The 26555-nt window shown below is 34.9% G+C and overlaps 1 protein-coding gene across 10 annotated transcripts in view; it reads right to left on the reverse strand.

Annotated features, from left to right (window-relative positions):
* Positions 1 to 26555, reverse strand: part of MAP4K4 (mitogen-activated protein kinase kinase kinase kinase 4) — a 218117-nt gene that overhangs the window by 84652 nt on the left and 106910 nt on the right. For all 10 annotated transcript variants that reach the window (XM_023500436.2, XM_031958814.1, XM_023500435.2 and 7 more), the window contains exon 4: positions 1496 to 1621. In XM_023500436.2, coding sequence (XP_023356204.1) covers positions 1496 to 1621 — 126 coding nt within the window. The remainder of the gene's footprint in view (positions 1 to 1495; positions 1622 to 26555) is intronic.

A 26555-nucleotide genomic window follows, 5' to 3' on the forward strand; every position in this document is an offset into this window, starting at 1 on the left:
AAAATTAATTATTCCTTTATATACTTACTTTACATACTTACATAAACATATATCATAAGATTAGTCCCTCTTTTCAAAAAGTACTTTAGTTTTGGTCACTAACTAGTTCTTGTATATCCTGAGCTAGTCTGGCCACAGATGGCAACAAAATGGTGGTAATCTGGGTATATGCATATGCACATGCTGGCTTCTGTTCTCACAGAATATACATTCACAGCAATACTATATATTCAAGGAAAATGATCAACGAATAGTAAGGCTGCTCAATTTTCAGCTTAAGTCAGATTTGGCCAGAAAAACCTTCTAGTGTCTGTTATTGTTGATAAAATGCGACTTTTTTGCCTTAGTAAATTCTGGAAATTCTTTGATCATTTAACCCCTCTATTTTTGTTGGAAAACTGAGTTCAAATACAGTCTCAGACACTCAGGAGTTATATGACCCTGAGCAAGTTACTTAACCTACTTGCCTCAGTTTCCTCATCTGTAAAATAGCAGTAATAATAGCCCACAATTCCTGAGGTAACTATGAGGAACAAATGAGATAATTATTGTAAAGCACAGTTTCTGGCATAGTTAGGTGCCATATAAATGTATGCTACTATTATTCTATATCATCATTATGATGGTTGACGCTCAGATGGAGTTGAATTAATGTACCATTACCCCTTCCACCACTGCAATGTCAATATATTGCAGGTTAACATAAGAAATATTTAAATGGGATTTAGGGAGAGTTTGTGGAAGCTGAAGATGAAACAAAATAGGTTTAGCAATTCTGAAATATATATTATATATATACACACACACATAAATACAAAAATATATATGGTACTGTGCAATATCAACATATCTTATCTTTCAATAACAGAATAACTCAGACTTCTTCGTTGGTAGGAAGGGAAGACTGAAAAATTTTCTGAATCACAGGGGCACCACAATAGTAATTCCTTGTAGTTAAAAGGATAACTAGATATGATCTCATACCATCCCCTCAAAGTTGATGCTTAGTTGGCTGTTAATCTTTTAACAAAATTAAATTTAAAAAAAAAAGGGGGGGGAGCTTTTTTCCTTACCTCTTCAGGGAAAAGTAACTAAATTTACCTAGGTGGATTTTTATTAATCAAAGTTTTTAATACATTGCTCTATTTCCAGGTATATGAATTTCTTGCTTCTTTGCTGCATTGCCTAAAATATGTTACTATGTATACCTCTAAGAGTGATCAGTAGGCACAAAATCTGAACCTAAAATTTAAAATGCACATACATAGTGATTACAGGTTTAAGCAAATCAGTACAGTCTCATTAGTTTCAGAAAAATTTATAAAAACTTAATATACATTTATTTATGGAGCATATTCTCCTTGGTTATATGCCTCCCCAATTCCCTTTTCTCTAAACCACTATTATTCCTCTCTATGGCTTTCCAATCTATTATTCTCAAAATATAACACAAAAGGTAAAACAAAACAAAACATGTTTTGGGAAATTTGCTTACCCACAGTTGATCATCATGTCCTGGAGGGCTCTTTTTAATAAAAGCACCATAGTATGTTGCAATATTTCTATGATGAGAATATTTCTTCAACATATTTATCTCCAATTTGATTTCTTCCTCTTCATCCTTTAGAGGGGAAAAAAAAAAGTCTCAAAGAATGCATATTCCTACACTTTACCCCCATCAGAGGAAATGAAGAAAAAGGAAAACAAAATTATAGGTCCCCTTAATAGCATAACGTGTGTGTGTATGTGTGTGTGTGTGTGTGTGTTTCTATGCTCTTCTTCTTATGCAAAGAATTTACTCTAAACAACAATGTATAAATCACAAAGGGTAAATGTCAATTTGCAAAGCAGAAAAGTATAATTGGAATGAATACTACTACTATCCTTTCCACCTTTCTGGGCCTCAATTTCCTCATGTACAAAAATTAAAGGGGCACAATTAATTTTTGGGATCCTTAACTTTAAAAATTCATGGGTCTTTCTGATCTGAACTGTGGCTGAAAAAATAAAAGTACTTTGTCCTCAAGAGCATGAACATGGAACATAATACAAGGAAAAGTCCTTTTTTTTTTTTTTTTGCATCAGCAGGATTGTAACTTATTATAGTTAATTAAAATAAAAGCTCTCTTCGGAGATAACTTGAAAGGTTAAAATAAATACAAGGGATGAGGCTGTAATAATGTACTTTGAATAAAGATCTACTAACCTAGAAAAAACAAACCACCGCTACTTGCTGTTTTCTATAATCAAAACACTGCTTTTTGAGGTCTTTTAAGAAAACATTGTTAAACTAAGAGTCTTCCTTGGCTCTATTCAAACCTTTTGCTTTTTTAAGGATAGACAAAAGTAGAAGGAAATATAACATAGGAAGGAGAGGAAAGACTATCCAAAGACTAGATGCATTTGTTATTAAAGACAATTAGAAGGTTCTAATTTCTTTCCTTGTCCCTTTATTGAGACCCTTTGTTTGTAAAGAGGAAGATTTTCATCAACTTGGGAATTCTGTTCTTCTACATCAGAAATTCTTAAATCTTTCTGTGGCATGGACCCCACCACACCCTGCCCATCCTGTGGCCATCTAGTGAGGCCAATGGACACCTTTTCAGATTAATGTTTTTTGAATAATTGAAAGAAATTCTACATTTCCGTAAAGTTAGCTAAAATGGAAGATGTCATTTTTTTTCCTATTGAAGTTCTTGGACCTCTGTGAAATCTATCCACTAAGTGAGAAACAGATAAAGCATTTAATAAGTGCTTACTATGTGTCAAGCACTGTGCTCAAAGACAAATAGCAAGTCAGGACAAGAGTTTTTCCCACAACATGAAATCAGACAACTAAGTGTGATATGAAGCAACAGGCACAGAGACATAAATAAATGGATGAATATGACTAATGCCAAGTCTCCAGTCTCTCTGGAAAAAGATTTCTACTTCAAAATATTTCCTATCTTTGATACTTCAATGACAGAATTTCAGAAAAACATAATAATAATAAGGTCCATCACATTCTTCCCACTTCATGTTTCCTTACACAAACAACATTGATACATTCTACCCCTCCATAGCTAAAGAGCCTTACCTTCAATCATGTTTTTCCCCCCTCTCTTTTGGAGGAATGGAGTTAAGGAACTTTTGATATCTAAGTCCTCTTTTGATTGTCTATCTTTCCCCAACTCCAAATATAGCCTCAGGGACCAGAGAGAGGACAAGATTTCAAAAAGAACATTTTCAGTGAGTGCCATCATCAATTAAGCCCTAAAGAATTATGGGAAATTAGGTTTTAGGAAAATTCTGACAAAAGGACAAAAGACTTAAGTCAGAAGACCCAGGTTCACACCCCAGTTTTTGAACTTTCTATTTTCTACTAAATTCTTTTTAGGCCTTGATTTCAGCTGTAAAACAAAAGGGTTAGTCTAAATGACTGATGAGGTCCTTTTTAGCTATAACATTGTGTGACTCCATATTTTATGCAAATAAGAAGACCAAGTACATGGTTTGGTGGGTTTTAGTTTTTTTTTGCTGAGGCAATTGGGGTTCAGTGACTTGCCAAGGCCCACACATCTAGGAAGTGTTAAGTGCCTGAGACCAGATTTGAACTCAGGTCCTCCTGACTTCAAGGCTGATGCTCTAACCACTGTGCCACCTAGCTGCCCTGGTACACACTTAAACATCTAGGATCAGGGATATTTAGAATTTAGCTTATGATTTCCACATGTCTCTGTATCAATTAATCTTTGTCCTTGACTCCTCAAGGACAGAATATATTCTGAATAAATAGGCATTAAGTAGTCATGTGTCTTTTTTGGTTAATGATGACTTCAAATACAAATCCAGACATATAGTGAATACTAGTAGTGGAGCTCATGTGAATGTATGTACATGGCATCTTAATGTGATCTCTTAATACTATGTCACTACTGTCACCTCTTAATACTATGAAGACAGATAAATGAGACAGGGGGTAGTACACTGAACTTAAAATCAGGAAGAATCAGTTCAAATCCAGACTCAAGCATTTAAACCTGGCTAAATCACCTAATTTTTGTGCTTCATTTTCCAAATCTAAAAAACATTGGACATAGAATCAAGAAGAACTAAGTTCAAATCCAGACTTAATCTGGACAAATCACTTAATCTCTGTGCCAAAATTTTCTAATCTAAAAAACATAGCTCTTATAACCTAAGACTGCTGTGAAGATAAAAAGGAAGTAATTTGTATAAACCTTAAAGTGCTATATAAATAAATACTAATTGCATGAAAACCATATATGCATGCTCATGTTTCACTGACAAATAAAGAGTCCAAAATTCAACCAAGTAGCAGCTAAACAGAAGTTAAATATTTTGAAGCATGAATTTCCTTTTTTAAAACATGTCTAGCATCTTCAGGTCTTTTTATAGCCATTTAAATAATTTAATATTAGTTTTTCAGCTTTTAAAAAATATCAATCATCTCTCCCTAGCCTTACTGAAATAGGTAGTCTAGACATTCTTATCTACATTTACATACAATGAAACTGAGGTTGAAAAGATTAAGTGATTTATTGAAAAAAGGTAACAGCTAGAAAAGAACAGAATTTGAACCTGAGACTTCCTAATTTAAAGGCCCCCCCACTATATCTGTTATACTACACTGCCATCTCTCTAATATATAAGTCCCCTACAAAGTAGATAGTTAATAATAAGTTTAACTTCATTCCAAGGCAAGAGAAAATAAAAATAAGCCTTGTCCACTGTCCCTAGTATAACCAAAAAAGATAACTAACTACACTATTGCTATCTTATTTTCTCTCCTTATATCCTCTCACAATCATTCAAAAGTTACAGTAGGATAAGAATGATCAAAAACTGTTAGCACAATGTTATAGTGGAATATGTTATTTCCTGAATTACCCAAATTCCAGCTCCTACACTTTATGAGTATTCTTCATGAATATTCTAGCCAAAAATTGATATGAGCTTGACCACTTAAGCTTGTAGTATCTAATAAGTTCTTAGTATAAAAAAAAAAAAAAAAAAAAGTCAACAGGTGACTTCAGACATAAACAAGTACATGTAGGAAAAGAGAGTGGGGCACGGTCACATTTTATTTTGTCTAGTTCTATGGCAAAAACAAAAATTAAAAAAAAAAAGAGCCAAATAATCCATTTACCACAACTGAGTTGTTGTTGCTATAAATTAGTCATAAAATTTAAGTCAGATCAAACTTTACTCTTTTTATAAAATCAGTAAACTTAAAATAACACAATTTTTAAAAATACTAATACTTAAATAAGAACCTTCTCTTTTCAAAAGGAAATAGAGGAAAGAAAAGATGAAGGGAGGGAGGGAGGAAAGAGAAGGGAGGGAGACTCAGTTCAAACCCAGATTCAAGCACTTCAAGATTCAAGAAAGGAGGGAGCAGAGGGAAAGGAGGGAAGAAAGGAAAGGTTAAACCATTCTCAGTTCCTGGCACTAAAAGAAAACCAATATACTATTCTTAGATTCTTTCTCAAGAGAAACTGGTCACAAGAGATGCACTTCATTTAGCTCTTTATACACATTGTGACGTTAACAAATGCGCTCCAAAAATTTTAGATCTACAGAGTCATTCTAACTAAACAGCAGAGTCTCAAACAATGGACAGTCTTGAATGTTTTTCATTATCTATTGGGTTAAATAAGATAGGTTCTTAATAGAAGGTAATGTTCTTATCTACTACACAACTTTAGCTTTTATTGGGGGAAAAGTGAGGGAAGAGAGAGAAAGAGTGAACTTTACGTTCCTTCATTTGTTTAGCAGAGAATTAGGGGATGAAGAATGGATAAAAAGTATGTCTACAGGTCTAATGTCTTAGATTGCTCCAATATGATTGTAATCTTCTAAACATCATCTACAAGTAATGAAATCAAATCAACCTGCCAGAAAGCCAATGTTTCCTGGTTTTAAAGTACTGCAAAACCAAAAAACAAGTTCTGGAACAAAAGCAACAACAAGTGTTTCACAAACAACAGGGATATAAGCTAATTGCATGAACATACTTCCTTCAAATGGAGAGGTGCTCAGGATGACTGAAATCTAGAGTAGCCAGTCTGGGGAAAACAAATCCACAATAGGCATGGGACTTGCCAAGTGTTTTGCTAAATGAAATTAGAGCCCTAATTATTATGAGCAAATCTATTATAGTTTTTGTTGTTGCTATTTAAAAGTCAGTCTAATGAACTACACCTCTGGTTTCAAATCACCCTTTGGATCTAACTGAGGCTTTAACTAAAAATAAATTTGGTGATCTTGATCCAAGGCTTTGAACATGAACACACACACACACACCCCCCACCTCCTTTAATTTATTCAGGTGATATCAAAGAACAACAACAACAAAAAAAGGTTTTCATGACTGCGTATAAGATTAAGTTGTATTGGCAGGACCATGTAAGTACATCTGATTAAAATGTAAACCTCTGCAGAGACATCACCCTCCATGCCCCCCCATCTGAGAGCCACTTTCATGTCAAAAAAGACAAGAATGACTCAAAAGAAAAAAAAAAAAAAAGCTGCCTTTCTTGGTGAGTGGAGCAAGACTTAGACCTTTTTCCTAATAGGATAAGCAGTTGTTGGGTAACCTCCATTTAGTATCTGATGCAGTTGACTCCAATTAACCATTTTGGATTATAACGAGCACAAAACTCTCATAGAAAAGATGTCTCTTCCAGTGATGAAACTGGGCTAGAAGTTTCCACTTGCCTTCATTCATCCATGCCAGACAGAAAAGGGCAGGGACGTGAGGGGAATTTTCAAATGTTTGTTCTTTTTGTGGGCAAATATATGGTTGAAAATAAGTAGTAGCAACATGGTGGTAGATTCCATCTTCCTTGGCATGAATGGTTATCTACAGCTCTCAGGTAAATTTAAAAAGCTATTCAAAGAGTCCTCTCATGTACATGTCTATTTTACTAATGAAAATTAGTTTCTGGTTAGCAGGAAAAAGGACAGATAACTACAAAACACATCAAGTCACAAGATTCTAGTTCCATCTATTGGAATTCTATATAGGACTAATCAACTTAACAAAGTTGGAGGGAGACAAATAAATTGTCATCTTTTTTTTCTCCCCAAGTCTAGGGATTTTTAAAGGGTTAAGCTGTCTTGCCAAGTGAGCTACAAAATAAAACTCCTTAAACAATTTAACAGCAAAAATTTAGCATAGATCTGCCCTTAAAATATTGGAAACTGGTTCTCTAGCTGGCCAAGAAGTTATGCTTTTAACATGGCTATGTAATTCTAGAAAAATCATTTAACAATGTTTCAAGCCACTGGAGATAAATTCAAATAAGAATGAATTCAAGTGGGTAACATATTAACTCAGAAAAATCACAAATAACAGTATCTATTGTATTATATTTTTATTTTATTTATTTTCTTGAATAAATTTTTACAGTTACATTTTAATGTCTCTTGCACCCCTGGAGATTTTGCAAATACAAAAGCATTTATATTATGAAGTCAATCAATCAGTAAACATTTATTAATGTACCAGACACTATTCTAAGCAAAAAGCAAAAAATAAAGCAAAAGCTGAAGAAAGGTACATTAAAATGGTAAAGAGGATATACACTTAGAAAAATGAACAAGAAATCTTACCTCCAATGTAGACATTTCTCCTAATATCCAGTTCCACAATTCTAATCCCCTTCAAACTTAGCATATCCACAACCTAATTTGTTTTCCCCAAAATCTGTTACTCCTCCCTTCACTATTTCTGTCAGTAGCACCCTATCTCAGAACAGAAATTGTGTTTGTTCTGATTCTTCTTTCTTTCTCAACCTCTCATATCCAGTAAGTTGCCAAATCCTGTCAATTCTAGTCCTCAGATCAGGCCCACTCCTTTCTGTTGCTACTGCTGCCAGGCTAAAACTACTAAAACTAAAAACAATAGTTTTTTCTTGCTTTCGGAAGTTGACCCCTCTAATACTTATTTCATCTAGCCATCATATTAATCTTTCCTTAACATATCTTTAACCATTCCACTCTTCTTGAAACCCTTCTATGGCTTCTTGCTGCCACTTTAATAAAATCCAACCCCATTAGCCTCCTCAGCTGAATTAAAGCATTAAGTTGTTAAAGTGGTCTTCCTAAAATCCAGGTCTATGTTATTCCTCTGCTCAATAAACTCTAGTATAGTATATCCTTAATAAATCAAGGACCAAATAGAAAACCAACTACTTGGGGCTTTTGAAGGCTTCTACCAGCCTGGCCCCTTTTCATCCTTTCAGTCTTCTTACACTTCACTAGCTTCACATACTCTAGGATCCAGTGAAACCAACATTCTTTGCATAAGATAATCTATCTCCTAACATTGCACCTTTTTATTATCTGTCTCCCAAAAGTGGGCTGTTCTCCTTTCCTCACTTCCAAATCCCGTCTTCTCTGGCTTCTTTCAAAACTCAACTCAAATTCTACCTTCACTAGAAAGCTTTTCCAGGTCCATCTTTCCCCTGCCATCCACATACAATTCTTCCAGTGCCTTTTCTCTGAAACTTTCTCCCATTTACACTGTATATATCTTGTTTGTAAATACCTATTGCATATGGCTCTCCCCCATTAAATGTTAGTTCACTGAAGGCAAAAACTGTCTTTTATTGTTGTTTATGCTGTCAGTTCACTAGGCAAATAGTAGAGATGCCCAAAATGTATACTGACTTAGCTTAGCCAGGGAATCAGGGCCCTATCCAATGTAGCATCAATCTTAATGTCAGCTTTTTTCCTCATCCTACTCTTTTCTAAGAACGCTATGCCCTAGTCAAAAACTGGACTACTTAACATCATCCAGCACACATTTTCTTTATCTTTCTTGGTGTATGTTTGAAATAGCTCTCTTCCACATTATACCCAACAACAAATCCTCTGTTACTAAAATCCTATTTACCACTGAAAATTAAACTCAAATGTCATGTCTTCCAGGAAATCTTTCCTGACCTTATCTGTAATAAATGCCCTCCCCCTTATCAGACTTCATATAACATTTTGTACTCCTCTAGAGTTTATCATAATTTATTTTTGTCATAAGCAGCTAAGTGACAATGTATAAAATGGCAGATCTGGAATCAGGAAAACTTGTGTTCATTGGTTTAGACACTGAGTATCTGTGTGACCCTAGGCCAATTCACGTGATGCATCTGTCTGCCTGCCTCAATTTCCTCATCAGTAAAATGGAGAATGTAATAGCACTTACCTCCCAAAGGTAAAATGACAAAATACCTACCATGCCCTTTGATAATCTTAAAGCTATGTAAATGCTAGCTATTAGTATGGCTGTATTTGTATAGATGTTACACAAGTTCCATGAGTACAGAAAGACTCTACCTTCTCTATTTTGTATGCAACCACCCACCATCTACCACAGGCAGCACACTTAATAAATATTTGAGTACCTGGAAATATGTTTATTTTACTCAAGGGTCTCTTTCTGTCTGGCTAAGTCCTGGCATCAATTTTCTCAGAGTGAAAACCTCACAGAAAATGGTTCAAAAATTACAAGACATATGTGGAGGGTATAAATTTTTCCCATTCATCGCTCATCATCTTCTTCAAGGAAGAGGAGAAAAAAACCACTCCATTATCATAGACTTAGAGCCAAAGACAATTAAACTAGACCAAGTCTTTCATTTCATGATGAGAAAACTAAAGCCCAGAAAGATTTGACCAAAAATAAGTCAAAAATGAGATTTGAAGCCATCTTCTGATTATAGAACCTATGCTCTTTCCACCTGTAATTTTTTAAGTTTTTTTTTTTTTTAATATTTCTCTTTTTCTAAATCACTACTACTTGTGTAACTTCACAAACCAAAACTATATCCAAAATCTTTTATTTTCTGGCCTTTCAGCATCCTATTTACCAAATGCAATAAATACCTAATATATGTATCTACCCTCTAATTCCCCCACCCACAATCTTCTAGAAAACATAATAGGCCACATGACTTGTGAATATTTTCTATTGCCTAAGTCAGTCACTCAATCAGTATCTGAAATCTGATAAGGAAGAGTTATTTCACAAGGGCAGTCCAGAAATTGGGTAAGTAGTGATGGGAGGGGAGAGGACACTTTCAGATCTTTTTTTTTGATGGATTCAAATTTTAATTGTGAAAGGGGAGAGAACTGAAGGTTAAGAAAAGTCTACAAAATCATTCCCTTCCCCTTCCTTTTGTTGTCATTTCACTTAAAAAGTCGCACTACCATGATTAATGAAACACAGCTCAGGTAATCTTGATAATCAGAGGAAAACCAAAAACATTTCTGTGGCAACACCAAAATCCCCAAAAGTTATGTGCCATGCCATATAATTTATATGCTGCTCTGCAATTCAAATGTCAAGGAAACAGACAGCAAAACAATTTCCTGTTTCCAATAAATTGTTTCTGTCATTCTTACCAATGGTGGAGAAAAGCCACAATCTTTAATAGGAAATGGATTACTGGAAAATTCAGTCAACAGAGCTGTATCTCATCATTATTATAGATTTTCCCTAACCTGTTTTCTATTCACTACATTAAAAAAAAAAAAAAAAAAAAACACCCATACACAAGGTTGTTTTTGTTTTTCTTCTTTAAAATATAATGGTTCTCTCTGGGAGCAAGTTTCCTGGGGAGGTAGCCCTAGTATCAGTTTAGATCAATAATCATCCCAAATGCAGCCAGCTGATAAAATGCAAATGTTTATTTTCTCCTTCCTTGGGCCTGGGTAGCTTTAATAGAGGCCTCAGCTTTCCTTGGTTCCGAGAGCTTTTGCAGCTTGTCTTTTGCCTCTGCTTTCTTCTGCTCCAGCCAGCACAAAGGTGGAAGATGGAATGGACCTGTCTTGCCTCGAGAGAGGGCTTCTGGAGAGAGGGTTTCTTGAGGGGCTTCTGGAGGCAGCCTTCCTTTCAGTCCAGAGTAATAATTACCTCAAATTCAGTCAGGAGTTAAAGTCCAGATCCTTTATTTTCTCTTTCCAAGTATTATCTCCTTCCTTGGGCCCAGTTAGCTTTCTTAGAGGCCTATCTCTCTCTTTGGTTCTGAGAGCTCTTGCCACTAGTCCTTTGTCTCTGTTTGCTTCATCCTCCCAAAGCCTCCAGCCACCACAAAGTTGGAATGAATCTGACTCTGCCTCTGAGAGTGAACTTCTGTTCTTAGACTTGTGAATCTCCTGGACTCAATCCTGGTTGAGGCTCCTAGCTTATATATGCTCTCTTAAAGGTGTGAATCTTAAAGGTGTGAAAGGTGTGAACTCTAATAAGTACTAAGTTCATTAGTGGACTAGAGAACTGTTAAAAGTACCATGCTAAATTAGATAATTACTGTCTCTCTCAATTCCATTGACTTAGCACCTTTTAAGAATTCTAACACATTTGTATAACAGCAGGAAAAAAATTTGACCTCTAATAAGACCTATAGAACACATTACAAAGGATGATAGTGTTGCATATATAAAAAAGGAGGAGTGGAGTCAGTAATCCAGAGAAAGTCTACTTCCAGAAAAAAAAGTGGCAGTCAAGAGATCAAAGAAAGGAAAATCAGATCATAAGAGAATGGATTCAAACTAATTCATAAGCAAAAAACATGATTCCCAGTGGCTAGAAAATAAAAGAGCATTTGACAAGAAGGATGACTATGCATGGTCATTCAAAATTAAAAGTAATGTTTTGAAAAATGATGGACAATATATATCATATTCCCCTGAACTCTTGATAATGCTGTTATCTCAAGGATCCCCATCACAGAACCAAAAGTAACCCTTACAAACAGAATACAAAGACAAGCCTAGTTTCATGCCAAATTCATGCCATGTTGGATCTTGTCACAGATTAGTCTCCAAACACATTCCTACAATTACAACAAATTCTTTACAATGGCCTCTTGTTTAATATATATTTGTAAACTTAAATTGCTGCATCATCAAAAGAAAATAACATGCTAAAAAGCCTCATGCCATGACTTGATTATTTTCAATCATTTTTCAATTCTACTCGATTCTGCATGATCCCATTTGAGGTTTTCTTGGCAGAAACAGGAGTAATTTGCCTTTTTCTTCTCCAGTTCATTTTACAGATGAGGAAACTGAGGCAAACAGAGTCAAATGATTTGTCCAGAGTCCCACAGCTACTAAGATTTGATGTAAAGAAGAGTCTTCCTGATTACAGTTATGGTATTCTATCCACTGTGCTACCAGCTGTCCTCATAATTTAACAATAGTCTCCCATTTTCTATGACCTCTAACTCAATTACATCATTTCATTTCACCCCCCCCCCCCAGCATCCACTCCCACTTTATTATAAAACTGATCCTCCACCATACTCCTCTTCTTTCTCTCCTCCCTGTAGTAATCCGATTCTCCATACTCAGGTGTGAAGTTGAGGAATATTAAGATTTTAGAGAAATGCTCTCAAAATTGATAGCATTCATCCAATTAACAGACCAAATTCCCCAAGTCACTCAACTCCTTAAACTTCTATCTAGACAATGAAAATAATTCAGCTGTGACTCTCAAGAGCTAGAGCTAATTTTAATCTTGGAAGCTCAAAAGAGAATAATCAAGCTCAATGCTGGCTTACTTTCTGTACTTGACAGGAAATAAGCATAGGCAAAATGATGATGAGCTACAAAAGAAATAACCTTATAAACCTTGACTCCTGAATACATTAGGATCTTTGTTTTAAATACCTTCCTCACCCTTTACTTCCAAAGAGGAGACATTTATTTATTATTTCTAAGTATCTCGGTAGTGGTGATCCTTTGTTTTTGAAAATGATGCCAACAGAACTCAAGTTCTAGAAAATCTTATGAAGCCCCAAAAGATTCAAATATAGGCCTGACATTGCACTGTACACCTGTAGTCCAAGGATTTGCCTAAATTTGGAATGGTTCATCACAGAAGCAAGTTGCAAGTTAATGAATATTTCATCCCCAGGAATTCTCAAAGAATCTACTAAGTCATAGAAGGGTTGTGATCTTAAAAGGAAGAAGGATGTTAGGGAAAGTGAGAGATGGGAAAAGAGGAAATACTCACACCAGTGAAATAGGTTTTAAGAATTTCTTAAAGAAACCCAAGAATATTTGAAAACTTTGAGCTGCTTAAAAGGTACAGTATAAATTTCCCTTCATTCACAAATGTGAATTTTTGCCAATTACTAACAACTGGTTCTGCCAGCTGATCCTGTCACACATATAATCATTGATCACATGCAAATAATTTATGTAATCATGCCCCAAAGAGCAACTGCTGCTAGGTGGGAAAAGGTCTTAATACTTCAGAAGAGAAATAACAGTTATATAGGAAACTACATGCAGAAGCTTTAGGGATAAAGCGAAAGAAGTTTCGTCTAATACAATTTAAGGCAAAAAAGGGAAAGAAAAAAAAGAGGGTTAAATAAAGCAATAAAAACAATTGGGGGAAAGATTATCAAGTGAAATGTATAAAATATCCTAGGGAAGCTGTTCCAGGAATTAGTCAAATGGATCATATTCTCTGCCTTAAAAATAGGTTCAATACCCAAAGAAAATGCCTAAGATGACAGTGATAGCTATTATCAGTTGCGTCCAATTGGAGTATGTTCTTCACCTAGAGAGATGTTGAATAATCAGGATTTAAGTGTCCAATAAGCCTAAAACTTAAAGCCTTTCTTTTCAAGTATGCTGACCCAAAGAAAATATATAAAACCTCCTATTGTATTTCTAGACTCAAGTGAAGAAACAAACAAAAGGATATGACACTGTGCTCTAACAAGATAGCCTATTTAGTGCACTTTTTATAATTTTTTTTTAACTTCCAAATAAGTATGGAAGAACTGTAATGTTACAAACAGTAAGGAAATAAAAATAAAGCCAAGAGAAAAAAACAGGAAGAATTTGGTTTCTAAAGAATGTCAGCAAATCCAGCAGTGCTGAATGAACACACTGGAATAATTTGTTTGCAAGGCATAATGCTTAATTTCTGTTTCCTCCTTTTTGTCCTCTCTTTTCCCCAAATCACTGCAGCAGTTATATAGTAAAAATTTAAGCATTGACGATAACATTCCTTTGATTGTGAAAAGTATGTTTTCTGCCAGGTGCTGACAACATAATGAGTACAGGATGTGTATAGTTAATCTTGCAAAAAAGAATGGCTAAACCATGAGGACTTTTTGGAAAGTAAGAAAGTTGTTTCCCCCTTCATCTTCCTTAAAGATAATTAATACTTCTCACAACTTATGGACCTTATTATACTTTTCCCTTTCAGCATCTAATATTATCAATATTTCTTGCTCAGCTGAATTTTTCTAATATGGAATTTACATAAGGTATACTTAATACATATAATATAACTATCAATAAATACCTATTTATCGATAATAATATCAAATGCTTAAATATATTTACTTAAAATTTAATAATAATAAATATCAAAAAATTCATATCTTGGCTGAAATTGATAAATTTTCTCAGTAAATGTATACGCTACATCAGGAATTATTATTATTTTCGTTTAACAAACAAGAAAAAGTTAAAAAAAACTAAATAACTTGTTTAGGGTCATAAAAGAGAAGTGATTGCAACAAAAAGTAATGTGACAGAAGAGAAAGAACATCAAATTTGGAGCAAGGAGACCTGGATTTTCTCCCGGTGCAATTATTGCAAGCAAATTATAACCCTGAATCCCTGGGTTCCACATTTACAACATGGGGAGATAGGATATTTTTCCCTACCTACCTGACAAAAAGTTGTTCTGGGAACAAATGAAATGGAAAGGGGAACTGAAATAAATGAAACAAAATACACTATGGAAATATAAGCAATTAAAATTATTTGTACTCAGATGCTATATTAAGAGACCAATGTCACCATCTAGTTCAATTTTCCCATCTACCTCTTTCCCATTTATACCATCCACATCACTGTTTATATCAATAGAAATTCTGGAACACAAATGCCTGATTTAATAATCGATGAACCTATTTAAATTTCCCTATGTCAAATAAAGAGCTGTTAACTGACTATAAATGTGCTCATCTGGATACTTTATCGCAACAGACATAACATTTCCAGGATAACTACACATCTGCAAAATTATGAAATTAAAAGCAAAGTCCTAGTATGAGCTATTAAAGTGAGAGAGGATTCCTCTTCTCTATCAGCAGAGCTTAGAAAGCAGATTTTGCTGGCTGTCTGCATCATTCCAAACAGAAGAGGGCAGCAAGGCAGAGATTTATTGGAAGTATTACAAAGGTCAAATGTTCCTCTTTTCTCCTTTTAAAAAAAGTGTTTCCATAAGCTACCCCCAACATACATCCAGGGTGTAATCACACAATTAACCTTTGGATTTACATTTATGTTCATGCTCCTGGCAAACAATTGTTTAAATGAAGAGGCTAGAGCTATTGTACTTAGTTAGGCAGATCTGCCCATAAACTATGTTCTAATACTCTGGAGGCAGACAACCCTAAATCTTGCAAGTTCCTTCAATGGCTCCTGCTCCTCTCCTGCTCCGGTTTATCTTACACTGTGTGTGTCAAATATCATGTGGATCACCTATTTAAAGATTTGAATATTTTTGTTGTGTACACACACACACACACACACACACACACACATACACGCCCTGCTTTATAGTGGCTTAATTATTTTTTTCCTTTCTTAAAAAATGTTTTGTATCCTACATTTCTAGATCTCATGGCTGTCTAGAAGAGGAAGTATTATTACACCATTACATTGTGGGTAAGAGTGCTAGGCTTAGAACCACAAAGGCATAGGTTCAAATCCTACCTCTGATACTAGTTAGCTATGTGACTGAGCAAGTCACAATCTCTCAATATCCCAGGTAACTTGCTAAGATTATGAATTACAGATAAAGTAATTATCTACATGGTAGAGGAAGTTTCCATATTGAAAGTTTTCTATATCAATGAAATCACACATCTATTCCCTAGACACAATCATAAATAGGTGTCCTCTGTGTCTCTACTGAAAACAGCAGGACACTTAGTATTCCTGCTAAACAGAAATTAACCAAAGCTTTTCATTGTTGTTCTTTTTTTAAGCTTCACAAGTACATTTTCTCTTTATGTCAGCCCTTGAATGGTATAAATAGAGATGGTGGTGTTTTTCGAGATTCCAACAACTTGGATTTTGAATTTCAGTTATAAATGTTCTTGGTTCACAGGCTAATTTACTCATTCAATATATCACAGACCACCTACTTCCCACTTCCTATAAAAAGAAAGCAGAGGCTTCCACAAGATTATAATAGAAGCAGTGTGGTAATGTATGATTTTTATTAAATGTTGTAAGAAAATTACTAGTTAGTAACAGAAACAAAATGATAGACACTGTCAAATTAAAACAGAAGACCAGATTGTGGACATTCTCTGACTTCTCTGAGATGAGTGTCAAGGCTTATGTCCTTGGATTCTCCAGTTCTCAGCTGTTAAGAAAGCTGTCAATAGTGACCTTAGAAGATTTCTGATGTTCCTTACTATTTCCCTTTCATTTTCTTTCTCACTTTGTATTCTCCTGCCTCCACCCTCCAACTTTCTATTATATTATAGTGGATGAGAAGAAAGAGATAAAACAACAACAAAAATTTAATGACAACTTAGAGAGGAGTAATAATTAACTCAATTTTGTAATCACCTTGTAATAACCCCTTGATTAAGTAAATATATGATTCTACCACTATAGACGCTGGATTTATGGCTGCTATATATGCCAGATAAAACAGATATTTAGTTAAATTTCATTGTTGTTTAAAACTTAGTTTTAAACATGCAAGTAGTATAATCACTACAAATGATTTTTCTTCTCCATTCCAAAAAGCTTTCTATAAATTTCAAGTGGGATTTTCCCTTTTTATGCTGAGCTTAAAGTTTTACAACACACACACACATATGTATGTATGTATGTATGTATGTATGTATGGAGAGAGAGAGAGAGAGAGAGAGAGAGAGAGAGAGAGAGAGAGAGAGAGATGACATCTTCCCCCAGTGTAATTCATATATATCTGATAAGTCTAAGAACCGCAGAATTTAAGAAGTTTAAGATCCATGGAAACGTTAATGTGTTCTCCCCAGCATTCTTTTATTGAGGAAACAGAGGCAGAACATCTAGAACCTTAGTCTTTCCACTTACCAATCTAATGGGTCTTTAAAATTCACCACAATTTACTTTGATAGAGTTTTAAAGGACTGAATAATAATCTTTACACAGAAACTAATAGTACATTATCTATGAAGTGGCAAACAAAACCACAAATTTTGTGTAACTACTCTGATATTGTAAAGATCTTCATGTGTCGTATACATCTCATCCCCAGGGGAACATGTATTTTAGAAATTGGTTTTTGCTGTGCTAGCATTTTAAGACTAATTACCATAATATCATATGGAATTCTTTAAGCAGATCACACATATTCAAAGCGTCACCCAAAGACTTACTGCAATTCTAAGCTGTAATTACTCTGGTTTTATAAAATCATCTTAACAATTTGTTCTTATTTCTAGGCCCAGTATTCCAAATTTAAAAAACAAGCTTCTTGGGCAGCTAGGTGGATAGAATGCTGAACCTGAAGTCAGGAAGATTCAAGTTCAAATGTGATCTTATTTGTGAACCTGAGCAAGTCACTAGACCCTCTTTACCTCAGTTTCTTCATGTGTCAAATGAGCTGGAGAAGAAAACAGCAAATTACTCTAGTTTCTCTATCAAGAAAATCCCAAAAGAAGTCACAAATAGTAGGGCACAACCAAAACAATTAAATAATAACAACAAAAATTGAACTTCTATCAAAATACAAAAACTTTTTCATGTGGTTCTCATTTGGATGTATAGAAAAGCACCAGAATGAAGTTACAAGTCTTGAGTTATTTCTTTCTTCCATTAACTAGCAGAGTGGGCCTGGGTCAGTAAGTTCACTTATTGGTGATAAGATGTAGGATTTAAGAATGTGAAGCCATCTTAGAAATCATCTAGAAAAATCCTTGACTTTTACAGATAAAAGACTATTTCCCTGGCAATTCAAACTCAGCAATTCAAAAGGAAAGCCAGGTCTCCAGCCTCCCAAATTCAATGCATTTTTTCAATACACTGTATTGTCTTGAGATGGCTTTTGGTTTCCAGATCAAGAAAACAGATAACACTTGGCTGATCTCAGCATCTAAGTTTAGGGGAAAGGTAAGGATTCAGGAAACAACTGGAGTGGTGGATAGATTCTGCAGGGTATTTATTTCAAAGAGGCAATAATACCAGCCAATCTATTTGCCTATTTTCAAACATCACAGATGACAGAGATCCCACAATCCCTCTCTTACTATTTATCCTAAAATGTATTCTGAATAATAATCAAAAGAAAATTAAAAAAGGAAGAAACAGTAAATGTTTGGCATTCGCTGCTTAATTTTGGCTATTAGGAAACTGCAGTGTAGAAAACTCGGATCTCAAAGGGAATAAGAGAAAGGGAGAAGTTGTGCGCACCCCCCCCCAAAAAAAAGAAAAAGGAACACTTGCTTATCTTACAACACAATAGGAGGGTTAGTCTTTGGCTCAAGCCCCTCAAAATGAATTTTGGGAGGAAAGGGGGAAATCAGATTGTATCTGAAGTTACTTCTGCCCTCAAGAGGCCTACAAGTAAGAAACAAACAAAACCAGATTCAAGTCAATAATTCCTTACTCAAATGAATAGGTCCTGCTGGACATGCAGAGAGATGTTCCATGACAGTTTAAAAGAAACATAAGCAAAATGGAAGATGATGATGATATGGTGATGGCAGTTTTCCTATTCACACCTCATCATCTTTTCACAAACAAAATGAAAAGCTATACCCCTCTCCTCCCCAAGCCCACCAGGTCTGTCAGCCAATCAAACAAGAGTATGTCTATTATGGCACCACTATGCTAAGATGCATTACCTCATCCTTCCAATATTATAAGCAATCACTATCTTCTTTATTTGCCCTTACCTAAAAAAAAAAAAAGACAAAGAAAGGGAAGAAAAGGAGAGCTGGATTCTGAAGAAGACAGTGCATGCAAAGGCTCGGTTAGGGACAATCATGTTAGAATAAGACTTCTATTCCCTTCATATTGGCCCATAAAGTCCTAATAATGAGAAAAATCCATAGATACAATCTCAGACTTGAATAAAAAAGGGTCATTCAATTCTAAACACCATGATTGTCTTTTCAAATTTCTTTTGGAATTTATTTTCATCAACTTTAAAAGGCTTCATTGAGTAAGCTCAGCAAAAATATTCATTTCACTCTATCATCATAGCTCTCATCCTAATTGATAAGTTTTTATAACACACACACACACACACACACACACGGAACACCTGATGGAACAGTCAATGGGCAAGGCTGTTATCCTTTCCTTTAGTTCACTGAAGGAGATTTTTAGGTCTGTGGAAAATAAAATACCTTAGGATTTTTGAATCTCTATAGTTTTCATATGCTCTTTTCCAAAAAAGTACACTTGGAAAAACTCCACTGAGCAAAAAATAATTTTCATACAACTGTCAGTAGAAGAGAACTCTATTCTTAGATCAGACGTTTTTGGTGCTAGTGTTGCCAAGCATGCATGGAAACCTCACTGATAAGAGTTAATTAACAAGGAGAACAATCACAAGATGCTAGTGTCCCTGTGTTACAGACATGATGTCACAGTTCCACTAAAAGGCAGGGGAGCTGCTATTGGTAATTACCTGCCAAATAACAATAGTCCTTCACTACCAAAAAGTCAAGTTACAGATAGATGCTAAACATTTGCAACTTCAAGATAACCCACACCTCAGCTTTTTCAATTAAGTAACAAACAAAATTTATGTCAAGCAGCAAGAAATACAAAAATATTATAACTATACTAGATGTTAAAGGGAAAGGAGAAAGATGGGAGGAAGGAGAAGGGAGGGACGGAGGGAGGCAGAGAAGGAAAAAAGGGAAGGAAAAGAAGGAAGAAAGGAAGGTAGGAGGGAAGGAGGAAGGGAGGGAGAGCAGGAGGACTGGAAGGAAGGGAGGAAAAGCGTGCAAATAAAATGTAGACTATAAAATCTATAGAGAATCAAAGAAGAGAAAGCATTAGCATTTAAAGAGGACTGGGAAAGACTTCTAGTAGAGGATGGGATTTGAGCTGTAATTTGAAGAAACAAAGAAGGAGGGAATTCCAGGAATGGAGAATAGTTAGTAAAAATACCCAGAGTCAAGAGATGAATCTTGTGGGAGGAGAAACAAGGAGACAGTGTTAAAATAGTGTAAGAAAATTGGAAAGCCAAGAAAGGGTTCGGTTTTAAAGCCTGCAATGACAATGAGATTCTCAAAGGACTAAAAGTTCTGTCCAGCAAGGCCAACAAATCTAGAAGGACTTCAAAATATGACATCACCAGACACCTATGTCTGCCCCCCATGCCAAGCAAACTCACTAAGTTCTAAAAAGCACATTACCAAAGATATTATTTTTTCTCCTGGCACCAAATGACAAAGATACAGTTTTTGGGATCTGAATGAATAGAAGCAGCATAACATAAAGGTCAAGTCACAGCTTCATATAGCACAAATTATTAAAATAATAAACTTCACAATGAATATCTACTTTCTTTCTTTTCCAAACAACGTTTTTCAGGTATTCATATAATGTGTAACAAAAATAATAAAAATGAAAGACACCTTGTATTAATATTTCAACAATCAACATCACTTGAGTACCTGCCAAGGAGGTTACTGCAGATTATTACAATCTAATGTGGGAGATTTTACATAAAAACACTAATATTAAAGGAGGAAGAAAAGAAGCATTTAGTAAAAGCTTATTATTTGACATTTGACAGTTGAGAAAACTGAAGCATAAATTAAGTGACTTTACCTAGAGCTGTTTAGCTAGTTATGTTGCTGAGACAGAGTTTTAAGTTCTTCCTGACTTCATATCTACTGTGACATCTAGGTGCCTCTTAGAAACATTTATTATTTTTTCCACATTTGACCCCATCAAGGGTCAACCTTGCTAGGTTGAAAGTAAGTTAAATGAAAATGTTAATGAAATGAACATTTCTGCATTAGAGAAACTTAAAATTTAAAGTATGTAAGTATATTAATAAAACAAGAGACTATGCATGAAGAAAAAAAATACTTCCCCATTATTATATGCAAGCAATAGGTAGCAGCTAGAGGAAAGTAATGCCACAGTGGAAAAAAAAAACTAGTAGTCAAGAGTTCTAGTTTCTAGTCCTATTACATATATTAACTAATTGTATAACCTGGAGGAAGTCATTTCCCCTAAATATGGAGTCTCAACCTTCTCCTTCCTAACCCCCCCCCCCCCCCCAATGCTGCTTCCTGCTTGCCTCAAGAGTAACTTAAGGGAATTCAACAAAAAAGGCCCAGTTAACAACCACTTAAGTTCAACAAGGAGCACTCCTGTCAATACCCATCCCCATGACCCACTTGCTGAGATTTATCCCATTATTTCCCCCCTCAAACAAATGGAATCCAAAATTTTGGCAAGATTGGGCCTGGGGTCTCATCTTCTGAAACTACTTCCTGATGAAATTGGGCATAGAGCTATTCCTGTCTTAAAAGTCCCACTGGAAGGGTAAAAGCTTGAGGGCCCGGAAGTTAGTCAAAGCAGTATTTGGTAGACGCTGAGCCTCAAGTTCAGAAATAAGATGTATCCAGTGTTTTCTATCATTTGAAGGTGAATAAGCTAAGCCTAAAGTAAACAAATCTAACCAGAAATGGGGAGGGGAGAGGGCTGGGAGAAGAAAAAAGACAGTAGCATTATAAACAGTAAAGAAGTACTCAGGTAGCCAAGAGTACACATGCCAGGGTGTTTAAAGGGGGATTAGATAATGAGTGGAGAGGATATAAAGCCTCAACTTTCTCCCCTCCATTCCATCCCCCAAGAAAAACACTCCACAAGAGGGCATTGACTAATATCGAAGAGATTCTGGTTATATGTAATTTATGTATCTGGAAAAATTGAAGCTAGTAGCTTCATTCTTTTGAAATTGTGTAAAAAAAAAAAAAAAAAAAAAACCACTTCATGGAGAAAATGCATGTACACTCACATATTTGAATGCTAAATAGTCTTTGACCATAAGTAAACTTAGAAAGCTCCAAGCAGAGCATGTATTTTTATTTCCATATATTTCTCATTCTTGAAAAAGGCCAGTAAGCACTTAAAAAGGACTATGGGCAAGTCACTCAAATTCCCTACACCTCAATTTCTTCATCTGGAAAGTGAAGGAATTTTTTAAACCAAATGATCTTTAAAGTTCCTTCTAACTCTAAAACTATAATCCTAAAATCAATTAGCCTAAGAGGTTAGGGTTAAGTTCAGTTCCTATAATTATCCCTGTCCCATAGGAAGCACCATTTTCTATTAGATTTCCAGTGCAAAGTTGCAAAATATGGGTAGAGGGACACAAGAATTTCTTTATACAAGGTAGATCCCATTAACCCAATATAGGTTTCTCCATGACACACATACCTTCTGCTGTCCCACACTTAAGAAAGACTCCTAATAATCAGATCATCAAAACCAAGCCCACAAAGCCAACACTAAGATTCCATACCTAAAACAACTCATAAAATACATGTTGGTCTAGAACTTAAAAAAGCTTTACAGATTCTCTATTACAGGCATTCTTAACTTGGGATATGTATACTTCTTTTAAAAATATTCTGAAAATTTTATATTAATATAATTTCTTTCCTTTATAATACTATACATATTTTAAAAATATATATTTGTTGATATACTTATCCTAAATATCCCTCCCAAAGAACCATCACAAATAGCAAATATTGTTTTTAGAGGGGGAAAAATAAAATCACCACAAGTGGTTATTTCACTGAAATGTCCTCAATGTATATGTGTTTATATATACGTGTGTGTGTGTGTGTGTATAATGTATAATACATATGGACCTCCAACCTCCACAAAGGATTGGTTGGGGGATAATGCTATATGCTTTATGTAAAAATGTTACTCTGAGAAGGAAGTTCATAGTCTTCACCAGCCTATTCAAGGGATACATGACACCAAAAAAAGAGTTAAGAATTCCTGATTCCAATATCCTCACATCACAATATTTTCAATATAAATTTTCTAATACCCACATATCACAAATGAGAAAATAAGTCCAAATAACTTACCCTAGCTGTGAGATAAGCATTGTTTGAGTAAGGGAGAAAAAAGAAGCCACCACAAAGAAAAAATAATTAGTCCCAAATTAAAAAGCAAGGTACTATAAATACCAACCTAGAAAATAGTGTTCTCTTCTGATTATTTCTGATCTAGCATTCCATCCAGAGTCCTTAGTAAATACTCTACAAGATAATAAGTTCTTACAGAATATTTTCTTGGAAAGGATGATCTAATCCAATCAGCTCATTTTAGAGATAAGAAAAGTTCAAGTGAAATAAAATGAATTGCTCAAAGTTATACTGGTAGTAAATATCAAAACTGAAATTTAAACTTAGCTCCAAAATGGCAAGTCCAAAAATGGCAAGTTTCTTTTCACTAACTACAAAATTTTGAATATCCCCATCGATTCCATGAAAACCTTTAAAACATCCTTCTAAATCACATCTTTCTTATATTCCCATCCCACTAAATGTTCTAAAGCAGTATCACATGTCCTGACATTTTTCAATTTAAAAAATATACTCAGAAGAAATGATTAAGAGAGAACTTGTAATTCAAAATTAAAAAAAAAATTAAGAAAATAAAAAAATATACTTATACCTCGCTTTTTAGCACATCCAGATATAACAGAATTCAATTACAGCATCAAGTAAAGTAAAGTTCTGACACAGAATCATTCTAAAGGCAAGCCAGACACCTAACTACAGCATCATGGAGTTATCTTTATCAATGTCAGTTTATAATGAGAGAAAAAGGATAAAAACTGACTGGATTCTGTTTTGGTAATGCCATCTTTTTACAGATCAAGCTACAGAAAATAAATCAATTAGATAATTAACGTAGTACAGTGAAAAGATAGCTGTATCTGAATCCCATTCTGCCACTTACTAGCTGTATGATCTTGGGCAATTCACTTATCTTTGATGGGTCTCAATTTCCTAATCTGTAAAATTAAAGGATTAGACTAAATGGCTTGTAAGGTCTAAACTATTAGCACTAAAAGCTAGTATAACTCACATAGCTCAGTTGCCTTTCTCCCTCCTCGTGAACAAAAACATATGTAGTTCCTTTGAAGTAAACTATTTTATTCTTTTAAATATCAGTGAAAGAAGGAGAAAAAAACAGAACAAGAGTGCTTTCCTCTTATCCTTAAAATGGGGATAGGGATGAGGAAGTACAATTAAAAGCGTAGTTTTACTGAAATGGTTCAGGTCTTAAAAATCAATCTTCCTTGGAAACAATTTCAGCTTCCCAGGCTTCATTCCTTACTGCATGCTTTATGCCAACTGGAGTTCCTGCTTTTTAATTTAATCAACATGGTGATGCATAACAACAGTAGTTTACCAGGCAACTAGAATGCAACATTTGAAAAAATAGGCAACCATTCTTTTTCTGTATAAACATCCTCTTTTCTCACTCGTTTACAACAGAAATACTATCACCAAGGGGTCTCATGGGTAGATGACTCATAAGCAGAAAAAGCCCAGTAAATGCATATTCATCCTAATAAAAAAGACAACTTTTACTGTTTTCTTCCATCTAGGATGAAGTATCAGACCAAAGGCAATATTTTTTAAAAAGCCTGACCGTTCCAATGGTCTTTTGATGAAACAAGCCACCTGCACTCAGAGAAAGGGCTGTGGGGACTGAGTATTTTCACCTTTTTTTTTTTTTTTAAACTGTTGCTTGTATTTTGTTTTCTCTCTCTTTTTTTTTCCTTTTTGATCTGATTTACATACACATCATACCTCTGGATAAATGAGAAAGAAACCTTTATTTGGCCAATATGTTGAAGTAGAATGATCCCTCCAACTCCTAGGCCTCAATTACCCACCCCCCTAAAAAACGGGATAAGGAAAGAGAAATAAGATAAGAAAGCTCACCAGTATCAAAAACAGTGTGATATCACTGGCAAACAGTATATTAGTATCAGGACTTCATAACAGCCCTGTGGTCAATTCTCTGCTAAGGAATTATAATTTTGTTGAAATCCTAAAAGTATGAAATGGAGATTTAGAGTTTCTACTGAAAGTACTAAAACAGATACTTTTGCTATACTGGTGAAGGGTGCTCTTATGATTAACTTGACTTCTAAGCATCCAGAACAAATTCAATTCAACTAGCATTTGTAAAGCACTTAATATACATGATGGTAGATATTAGGGAGTTAAAGATGAAGTAAGACACAGACTCTGCACCTCATGAAACTTACAATATAATTTGTAAAGAGAATGAGACAGATCAATGGATGGGGGAGGGGGAGAAACAAATCAAAGGGAGAAATTCAAGGATAAAGAGGTTACTTCTAGTTAGAAAAATTGTGGGGAAAGTGGCAACAGAATTTATTTTGGGGAGAACAAAAAGATGAAGGGAAACAGTGAGAAGAGGTAGAGCAGGGAAGACATATTTTGTGAATAAAGGGATAGAAAAAGCAGGACAAGATATAAATGGTAGATGATCAAGAATCAATGTAATATATCTGGAGAAGTATTATGAAAAAAGACTGACAAAGGATATAAACAGACAATTTTGAGATGATGAAATTGAAACTATTTCTACCCATATGAAAAGGTGCTCCAAATCATTATTAATCAGAGAAATGCAAAGACAACTCTGAGATACCACTTCACACCTCGCAGATTGGCTAAGATGACAGGAAAAGATAATGATGAATGTTGGAAGTGATGTGGGAAAACTGGGACACTGATGCATTGTTGGTTGAACTGTGAATGAATACAACCATTCTGGGGAGCAATTTGGAACTATACTCAAAAAGTTGTCAAACTTCTGACCCAGGCAAACTAGACCTTTTATCCTTTGCATATCCTTTGACCCAGCAGTGTTACTACTGGGCTTATATCCCAAAGAGATATTAAAGAAGAGAAAGGGACCCATATGTGCAAAAATGTTTGTGGCAGCCCTGTTTGTAGTGGCCAGAAACTGGAAATTGAATGGATGCGCCCATGGTATATGAATGTTATGGACTATTATTGTTCTGTAAGAAATGACCAACAGGATGATTTCAGAAAGGCCTGGAGAGACTTACATGAATGATGCTGAGTGAAATGAGCAGAATCAGGAGATCATTAAACACTTCCACAACAATACAATAAGACGATCAATTCTGATGGACGAGGCTCTCCTCAACAATGAGAGGATCCAAATCAGTTCCAAATGATCAGTAATGAACAGAACCAGCTACACCCAGCAAAAAAACACTGGGAAATGTGTATAGACCACAACATAGCATTTACACTTTTTCTGTTATTGTTTGCTTGCATTTTTATTTTTCTTCCTAGGTTATTTTTACTTTCTTTCTAACTCCAATTTTTCTTGTGTAGCAAGACAACTGTATAAATATGGATACACATACTGTATTTAACATATACTTTAACATATATAACATATATGGGACTAACTGCCATCTAGGGAAGGGA

Source organism: Sarcophilus harrisii, chromosome 3 (assembly GCF_902635505.1).
Source record: "Sarcophilus harrisii chromosome 3, mSarHar1.11, whole genome shotgun sequence".
NCBI lineage: Eukaryota > Metazoa > Chordata > Mammalia > Dasyuromorphia > Dasyuridae > Sarcophilus > Sarcophilus harrisii.